General features: G+C 49.8%; 1 protein-coding gene across 2 annotated transcripts in view; it reads left to right on the top strand.

The window, feature by feature from the left end:
• The first annotated feature begins 1,589 nt into the window (after positions 1-1,589).
• Positions 1,590-9,740, top strand: part of SLC35F3 (solute carrier family 35 member F3) — a 393,111-nt gene continuing 384,960 nt past the window's right edge. For both annotated transcript variants that reach the window (XR_012374250.1, XM_025850874.2), the window contains exons 1-2: positions 1,590-1,642; positions 2,009-2,238. Coding sequence is in view for 1 of the 2 variants with exons in the window: in XM_025850874.2 (XP_025706659.1) it covers positions 1,590-1,642; positions 2,009-2,238 (283 nt within the window). In the remaining variant the exon portion in view is untranslated. The remainder of the gene's footprint in view (positions 1,643-2,008; positions 2,239-9,740) is intronic.

Genomic DNA, 9,740 nt, shown 5'->3' with positions numbered 1-9,740 from the left:
AGATCTTGTACATATTATGTTGATACCTAAGTATCTCACTTTTTCTGTGTGCTAAGGTAGGTCGTGTTATGTTTTAAATATCAAATTCCAATTCTTCATTGCTGGTATATAGGAAGTTGATTGACTATTATACATTAATCTTGTATCATGCAAACTTACTATAACCGGTATTTGTGCCAGGTTAATTTTTGGTCGATTGCTTGAAGTTTTCTATATAGATGATCATTTCACCTGTGAACAATTTTATTTCCTCCTTCCGCAAAGGTACACTTTTTCATTTCCTTTTCTTAACAAATTGCATTAGCTAGGACTTGCAGTCGATACTGAAAAGGGCTGGTGAGAAGAGACATTGGTCTTAGCAAGGAAGTTTCTTTCCATGAAATGCGATATTAGCTGTCGGTTTCTGTAGATGTCCTTTACTAATTTAGGGACGTTCCCTTCTGTTCCTCGTTTGCTGAGACACAATATAATTTTAATGTAAAACATTGCCCAATTAGTGTGTACAATTGGGTTCTGCTTTTGTGAAAAATGTATTTTACACGGGGGAAAAAGAGTGGAAGGGAATACACTTATAAATCAAGGTAGTCATCTTTGGCTGGAGAATGAGTATTTTCTTTAACAATTCTGTATTTTCTAACCCCAGTGAACCTATGTTGTTTTCTGTGACAGAAAAATAACAGTATGAAAAGTGATGAGGTGTTCCGGTGAGACTGGCTCGCGGACAGAAAAACGGAGAGAGGTAAGTAAAATGGAAATCTAAGGAGACAGACCTGACTTAGTAATTGCGTCATCAACGAGAAGGCAAGCTCTCTGAGGGCCAGGCCTGACTGAACTAGCCCCACAGCGTAATAAATCTCTTCACCTGGGTCTCGGCTTTGCCTAGGAAATGCTATTTACTTATTTGGCATTCCGAGCATGGTTTTTGTGGATACGGAACCTGCTTTCTGTCTTCCCAAGTAGTTTTGCCTATTGTTTTAGAACGAGGAGAAGGAGCTAGAGGGAGAGAGCGTGACTGATTGGAATGAACCGAACTACGGAACCGGGAGCTGAGTGACCCGACAAGTCACCGGAGAGGGGAGGAGGAGCGCGCCCCAAACCCCAGGTTCGGAGCGCGGGCGCCGGGCCGGCTCTGGAGCCCCGCGCAGCGCCCGGTGGCGGGAAGGGGGCAGTAGCGCCCCCGCCTGGCTGCGACGCTCCCGGGGCCGGGCACATCCCGCCGCCCAGGTACCTCGAGAGCGCACGCAGCTGCCGGCGCTCTCCCCGGTGCCGCGGCTCCCGGGCCCGCCGTGTGCCGGGGCGACGGCGACAGGCGAGGGGCCGGGGCCCGCCCCGCCCCGGCCGCCTGCAGCGAGCGCCGCGGACCGGCTGGAGCCGGGTGAGCCGCCGCGCCCGTGTCGCGCCGCACGCCGCGGAGGCGCTCGGGGACGGCGGGCGCGGGCGCGCACAGGAGGCGCAGGGCGGCCGGCGCCGCGCGGACCCTCGGCGGGCAGCGCGCCCACCTCCCTGGGGCCGCGGCTGCGGGCGCCCCCGGCCCGCGCGGCCCCTCCGCCACAAGTCTGGGAGCTCCCGGCCCCACGCTGCCGGTGCCCATGGGGATCCGAGAGTTTCCCGGCGGCGCACCCAGGGGCAAGAGCATCGCCGTGTGAGTAGCGCCCGGGCTTGGGCGGCGCGAGCGGGCGGGCGGGCGGCCCTCGGCAGCCGGGACGCCGGGCAGCCTGGGGCTCGGGTAGGGGCGGCGCGCGGCGGAGCTGCTCGGGAAGTTTCGGGCGTCCTCTCCCTCGCCGCTCGCCCCAATCTGCACTGCTCCGAGGCGCCCGCGGCCGGGCGCGGGAGACGGGACCCGACGCCGAGGCTGCCGGGGTCGCTGGGGCGGGTGGCGGGCGGAGACGCGCGCCGGCCCTGCGGCCGCACCTGCCCCTGCTGCGCCCTTGCTCGCCCTCGGATCTGCCCCTCACCGGAATCTCCCTCCTTCTCTCCCTCCCCGCCCACTGCCGGCGCGCGGCCTCAGTGGCATGAGGAGGTCACCGGACGTCAGCCCCCGGAGACTGTCCGACATCAGCCCCCAGCTCCGGCAGCTCAAGTACCTGGTGGTGGACGAGGCCATTAAGGAGGATCTGAAATGGTCGCGCTCAGTGGAGGATCTCACCAGCGGGCCCGTGGGGCTCACGTCCATCGAGGAGCGGATCCTGCGCATCACCGGCTACTATGGCTACCAGCCCTGGGCAGCGAGCTACAAAAGTAAGACCACCCCCCCCAACCCCCGTCCGCGGGTCCGTCTCCCGTGCCCTTGTCCCTGGCAGCTGGGGAGCACCCGCAGCGACGCGCCCAGCCACCCCCCTGCTGCCCTGCCCGCAGATACAGACCCAGCTTTGCAACTTTTAGGAGAGACCCGGAGACGGAGTTCTCCAGACCTTTGGGAATTTCTGAGCCGTTCTCTTACACCCCCTCCCCTTCCCACACACGCTTCTCTGGTCTCATCCCCTTGCTCTTGAGGTTTCGCAGGAGGGAGACAGATTGGAAACTCAGTGTACCCTGCGCTCTGTGGCTTCCCTGCGGATTCGAAAGTGTTACTCGCCCTGGGTCGGGCTCAGCTGGCTCAGAGACTGACTGCAGACTTAGTGGGCCTGGATTTTAACTCTTCCCTTTGTCTCCTGGGCCCTGATGGTGGTGGAGGATTCCGGGGCCTTGATTTGAAACTCCTTGGCTCCTTTTGCCTCGTGTCTTTATCTGTCCTCAGTGTAGAGGTTCTATCTGGATCATTCTAGATAATGGCATTTGGTCCCGGAGAGAGAAATGGTTGGTGCCAGGTGGAGCAGCTGAAACTTTTCTTTGCCAGTGGGCCCCAGCTGATGGCTTTGGCAATGCTGTGATCAATTGTAGAGATAGTACCTGTGCGAGCAGGACTAATTTGGTGGGCATTTCTTCCCTTCACTTGGAAGGGAGAAGTTGGCCATGACCAGCTCCAGATACCTATAACTCTAAACCCTAATTAGGTGGCCCCATCACTGTGGTTTGGCATAGCAAAAACATTGCCCTTTACCACCCCAGTCAAGAAGGGAGTACTGCTTCATTCCATTTGTAATAAAGACAAACAGCTTAATGATTTTGAGATATGTTTTTCCCCGTCATTACTTGAAATTGGAACATACTTTATTGGTCCTTAGGAAAAAAATATCAGGCTTTTGTAAATTAATCATATTCAGCTCTAAAAATATGTCTCGTTTTCTCCTAAAACCCTTGATTCCAAGCCAGAGGTCAGCAGTATGCTGGCAATTATCTGGTTACTTTTAAGTTATTTGCAGGCAGAAACGCAGGATTTTAATGTTTTGTTTTCGTGCCCTTACTTGTTTTTAAGGGACTGCGGTGATTGTGTTTAACTCTGTATAAACCTTTAAAAGGTTATCTGTGTCTCCTCCAGTCTCCTGCTTCTGCTGCTAAAATCGTAGCTGATAAATTGGCTTTGGATCACAGAAGGAACACAAGGGACCAAGTTCTCTTTTAAGCAGAATGCTGGGCGTGGAATGAAACAATGCAAAAAGAATGCAAACCCATTGGAAACCTTTTCTCTTATAGGTGAAGATAGGACAGGTCCTATTTCTGCTTGCTGAATTTCTATCAGAAATTTCCTATTTCTTAGTTCTGTTCTCTGCTTTCGTAATAACCAAAGACAGTGGTGTAAATTACGGTCTTCATGGAGTCATCTAGCCCCTAAAGTCATGCAGAGACTTACCACTGTAGTTTTACTTGTGACGTGGCCCTGTGTGCTTTGTGGAAATTTTCACCAGGGTTCGTGGCTTGGCGGGTGGGCAGGGAACCACAGCAGTGATGACTGTATTTGGTACAAACACACTTGATAATTCAGACGGGGGACAGGCCATATGGAAAACGAGTTTCTTGTGCCACCAGTGGATTCTTAAATATCGCCTCTCAGGCTTCGTTGAAGGAATAATATTAATCGACAAGGCGACAGCGATCATTATGATTGAGTAAAGTCAGCTCGCTCCAGTCTTTTTATTCCCATGAAGATTCTTCTTTATTCCAGGGTAGTTCCTTTTTTTCATAAAATGCTTTAGGTGACAACTGACATTTTGATGAATTAATTAGATTTTAAGTTTAAATTTAGAGAAGCTAATGTTTTATTAATATAGTCAAAGACGTCTTAGGGCAGTCCTTTGGCTGTTTGCTATTTCTATCAGAGTAGAAAGAAAAATAAAGAGGCTTATCTATATGTTGGTATCAGTTCTTCTGTTTGTTGGCGAATAATCATACTGAGCAAGCTGGGAGCCGTGATGATTACCAAATAAATATTATTCTCATGGTCTGCAGAGCAGGCTGTGCTCATCCTTGGCATTATTAGGTCACCTTTCAGTCATCTTGCAAGGTGGCTTGTCTGTGTACCCGCTGAAGGAGTCCCCAGTGAGAATTTCTGACTGTTTGAGAGGTGCAGGTGAGCTCCTTTGTCACAGCAGACATTACCGAAATAAGCGAGTATCCATTCTTACCCTCCTAATTTTTCGTCTTTATTTTGGGCAGCTAAGGCAAATGAGGTGACTGTCAATAGTGCAGAAATGGCCTTTGCTCAGTATTTTCTCCCCATTCCGTGAGATGAACAAGTTTCCCACTAGATAAGGAATTTTGTAAGAAATTGTTGGGGAAAAAAAAAAAAACCCACCTCCTAAAGGACCCTGGGTCTGAGGGGGATGGTGTGTGGAGCATTCAGCTGAGAATTAAACTAGAAACAAGTAGGATGGGTCAAGGTCCTCTCCTCAGTGGCTAAAATCCTGCAAGCTCCACATGCCGTGTTTCTGAACCAAACCGCTGGGCAGGATTCTTGGGGACTCCTTGGGTTCCTAGCTGTGAGTGTATCCTGAGCCCAGAGAGCAGGTGGTCTAAAGCAGTTGCTCAGTAAATGTCTGTTGAGTGAGTGAGTGCCTACGGTCTGAGACTCTGGCCTCGGCGAGAAAGAACCTTTGAATGGACCTCTGTAGTGATTTGGGTCCTTGGATTCTTTTTGGGGCCTTCCTGTCTGTTTGGAATTGCTTCCCTCCTTCCACATTCTGCCATCACAGCTGCGTCCTTGGCTTTCCAAACTGTAGACTAGACCAGGATTCCTGATGTAGCAAACTTTGGTTTCACCCCAGGTTTCCCAAGCTCAGCACAATCGAAATTTTGTACTGAATCATTCTTTATTGTGGGGGGCTGTCCTGTGCATTGTAGGGTGTTTAGCAGCGTCCCTGGCCTCTTGCACTACACTGCCATCCCCCCTGCAGCGTGGCAACCAAAAATGTTTCCAGATAATGCCACATGTCTCCTGGGAGTGTACCTTTGGATAAGAAGCCCTCATTAATCTAACACCAAATGTATGCTCCAAGTGAACTCTTCTGCTGACTGGTCGTGCTAACCTAAAAGGCTTGCCTTCTGGATTCCTGACCTCTTGTCTTCATTCTTCCTGGACCACTTCTTAGGTTTTCATGACGGGCTTGGCTAGAATAAACAGCCTTCTGGAAGAGCTTGTGGCCTTTTCAGCTGACATGATTCTGTACCCATTCACCATAAATGATAGCCTGTAGAAAGTGCTTTCAACTTCAAAACAAGGTGCCTAGAGCCTCTCAATGACTTCCTTTCCGCTCCCACCTTGTATCACAGAAGGACAGAAATGACCAACTGGAATCTCCACTGCTGCCCCCTTGCTTTCTTGGTTCTCTGGTGTAGACACCACTGAGGGAGGGCTGGGGAACAGAAATCAGGAATAAGCCATCAGGATAATGGTAGCCAGGCCTGACGAAATGGGGACCGGTGGCATTTTGGCATAGAGATGATTGAAGTAACTACTTTGCAGATCCCAGATGGAGGCTCTTATGCAGGATGAAGGAGCATTTATAAATGCTTATTTTCATTTACTCATTTAGCAGACTTTTTTGGAGCACTTACTAAATGCCAGAATACAGAGATCAGTGATGAGAGAGGAAGCTCACTGCACAGATGTGCACAGATGTGCACAGATGTGCCTTTGTCAGGAAGCACAGATCAACAAATATGTGGGTCTAGGAAATGGATACACTGTTTACAGTTAGCAGGGATGTTGTACTTTGCAAAAGGTTCCCCTGATGGGTGGTTTCAAACAGCAAGCCCTTGAACATTTTTCTAGTAAAGAAACTTTCTAGGAATAGCTTTTGGTTGGGGGATGTGTGAATGGAATGGTCATGTTTATTTCTTAAAATGAGGTACAACTGTCTTTTGAGCAGATTTATTAATATTACATGGCACTGACACGTTCAGATAAAGGTGATTTTTTTTTTTTTTGAAACAAAGCCGTTGGGTTTAGTTTTAAGTCATTTGTAGAGAGGAGGTTGAGCTGCAGTTGGCAAGTTGAGCCTCGGTTCGGAACATGGGGATTCCTGAGCAAAACCATCCATCTAGCTGGGTGGAGGTTTTATAGTTCAGGCTGGGAAAGAGATCACCAAGTAACTCTGCCAGTAACAAGGCAGTCTCTTGTTTTGGGATCTTCCAGGTTAAAAACGTCACAAAGGGTTTGTGTGAGGTAAGGGGAAGCAATAGGTATAGAAAGACCATCTTTCTACTCTCTGCCATTTCAGCCCAGACTGTGAGTATAGGTGGCTGATGTCGTTACCAGTGAGAACTGGAACGGTGGCTCATAGTATAATTGAATTCATGGTGAGCAGCTTCTGTTTGGCCCTCCCAAAATAGTAAAGGTCAGGTCAGCAATTCAAAAATGACCCACTCGTAAGAGATTTATAATTTGGTTGTAAATGTTTATTCTAGATCGGAGCTTGGCATATTGAAATACTAGATCGAAAAGAGTTTTTTTTAAAGATTTTATTTATTTGAGAGAGAGAATGAGAGAGAGAGCGAGCATGAGAGGGGGAAGGGTCAGAGGGAGAAGCGGACTCGCTGCCGAGCAGGGAGCCTGATGCGGGACTCGATCCCTGGACTCCAGGATCATGACCTGAGACGAAGGCAGTCGCCTAACCACCCAGGCGCCCCTAGATCGAAAAGATTTTTAAAGGAAAAAAGGTTGGAGGTGGCAGGGGTGGGCCAGAGTGAGCAGAGAGCATAAATAACACTTTCTAACGTTTCAGAGAGTCCGTTTTATTCCTGAATATGAATACATGTTAGCAAGGTAGTAAATGGTTTTCTGAGATTCAAAAGAATTAAAATGCAGAACTATTATCTTTGAGGGAAGCACAGTGCTCCCCAGTATGCTCAGGTCATGGACGGGGGTTATAAACCCTTCGCGTCTGGTCGTGAAGGGCCATGTTCTCGCCTCCAGGGATGCAGAGCCTGGGCAAGGAGATTTCTCACTGTTCTTCAGAAGTGTCTCCTGGTTCTGTTTACAAGGTGCCTGATCTAAAACGCCAGTGGTGGACATTTGTCCTTTCCTCAAGCAGCTGGAAACATGCAGGTTAGTTGAGTTAAAAAATTAATACACATGTGGATGAGCTATTGAGCTCTGTTAAGCGTTTTACAGAGTGTCGATAAGGCTGCTCATTTGAATCGTAGCCCTGAATGCAGGCGGGGCAGCCTCAGTATCTCATGTCAGGAGAAGCAGATGAAATGCGTCTCGGGCAGCTGGCTTCATATCCCGGCTTCGTCCCTTTGTTGCCCTGTCACTCACCTCTTCGAGCCTGTTTTCTTATCTGTAAAATGGGGGATAATGTCACCACTCTTCAAGGATCATCATGAGGAGTAAATGAAACAATGTATATGTAGCATCTGGCCCTTTGCCTGGCATCGGTAAATAAGCCTTCATTTTTGTTTATTCATTCAACAAACTTTTTGAGCTCTTAGTGTGTGTGCCAGCATCTAGAGGGTAGTGACACAGTCCTCACCCTGGGGTCTCCCAGACCAGAGGGAGAGAGAGTGGAACCCGAAGCTAGCCGACACACGGTGAAGACGGACTTGGGGGTGCTTCGAGAGCCCTTTTTCACAGTGGGGAGGGCAGTTCAGAACCTGGAGGGGGAATAAGCCGCAGGAAGTGGGTGGAGGGGAGGTTTGCCTTCCATGCAGATGACTAGCATATGTGCAGAAATGTGCGTACGCTACTCCTGGAAGGTAGTTCAGCTTGACTGGACCATAGCCACTTGGGAATGTGAAAGATGAAGGTGGTCTGTGAGCAGAAACTAACTGGAGTGCATTGTGTTCCATTCGTCTGACGTGTGTCATCAGCAGGGCCACTGATGCCTGTCCCCTTACCTACTACCCAGGTCGCAGGCTAAGTGTCACATCTTCCAGGGAGCCTCCCTGACCATCTAGATCTGGTGAGATGTTCTCGCCAGGGGTTCCACAGTGCGGTCACTTCACGTACATGTTGTCACAGCTGATTCAGGTGTGTGGCTGAAACTGACAAGATGGTGAAGCCCCGTGAGGGCAGGGCTCACGGCTGCGTCCCCAGTCCTCGGCTCTTGGTCCATAGGACTGTGGTGATTCTGTTCCCAATCACCGAGCGTCCCTGGCACCTAAAGCAGTAAACGTTTACTAGACGTATCAATGAAAGTTTATGTGTACACACACACACACACACACACACACACACACGCACGGCTGATATGCATCTACATTTCTGTGGGGTCTTCCAGAATTATCCTGCACAGAGCCCTTCTGATTCCCTTTCTCCATCAAGAGAGGAGCCTCCCATTGCTCAGTGTCCTGGGTCTTCACCTTGACTCAGCTAAAAACACTGACAGGCATCTTGCTCCTCCAGCTTACATTAGCCGACAAAGTGTCAGAGTGTTTAGTATAGTTTCAAAGAGCTCCTGTTAAAAACGATTCGGAAAAAATGAGCATCGCTCAGGGAAGAAGAGAAATGGATCGGGGGGGGATTGGAAATGTGTTCTACAGGCAAGAATAAAGTATCGGGTTCGGGGGAGAGGTGAAACAGGCCCGCGACGTGTCTTTATGAGAATGATTGGGGCCAACACCAGCTCGCCATGATGCCCTTCCCTGCCCGGCACCACATCCTGGGGGTGGGCTCCCAGCAGCCAGACTTGCATAATCTGCCTCCTGGGCACCACAGGTTAGGCTGGCACGGACTCTCGCCACACACTGACTCAACCCGTATGTCCCTCCTGGGACTTGACATTAAAATCAGGAGGTTATGGTCTAGTTCGGGGTGGTCTTTCAAGTGGAGGCGATGCCATGAAAGGGGCTCTTCTGGCTTCCATGTGGATGGAGAGGCAGAGACAGCTGGTCCACATAGACGAACCGGGCAGGCATGCAGAGTGACCCGGAGGGACCAGTGGCGATTTGCAGGACTCCATGCCGGGTGCTCTTTCCCTCCTAGGTCAAGGCCATGATGCAGCTCGTCCTCCAAGCTCCAGGAGTTATCACTGTGGCAGTGCCACAGCCCCTTCCTGCTAAGTGAACAGAAGCTGGGTTTTGTTCTGCGTAACCTCAGACTCCCATCTGAGTCATGTTTCTGAGCCACTTCTGCTCAGGCCCATGTAGGACAAAACAAGGATATACATACCAAAGAATTTTCCACTGGAAATAAGAAATCATGTCCTGACTGCTGAGATAAAAAAGATGATGGAGCCCCCATTGCTGGAGAGCTTCAGAAAGAGGCGGACGCTCAGGAACTCCAGCTGGATTAAGTATTTACTTATCCTGTGTTAAGGGGGTGGAGGGGATTTGTTTTTTTTATTTTTTTACATGATGTCTTTTAGTTCAGTGGTGAGTGTGCATTGATCAGTACACTAACAGAACAGTTTTGTTTCCTTATT

Source organism: Callorhinus ursinus, unplaced genomic scaffold (assembly GCF_003265705.2).
Source record: "Callorhinus ursinus isolate GAN/ISIS: 27379988/994484 unplaced genomic scaffold, GSC_fseal_2.0 scaffold32, whole genome shotgun sequence".
Classification (NCBI taxonomy): domain Eukaryota; kingdom Metazoa; phylum Chordata; class Mammalia; order Carnivora; family Otariidae; genus Callorhinus; species Callorhinus ursinus.
Note: the sequence above shows the minus strand (reverse complement) of the source record. Positions and strands in the feature narration are given on the sequence as shown.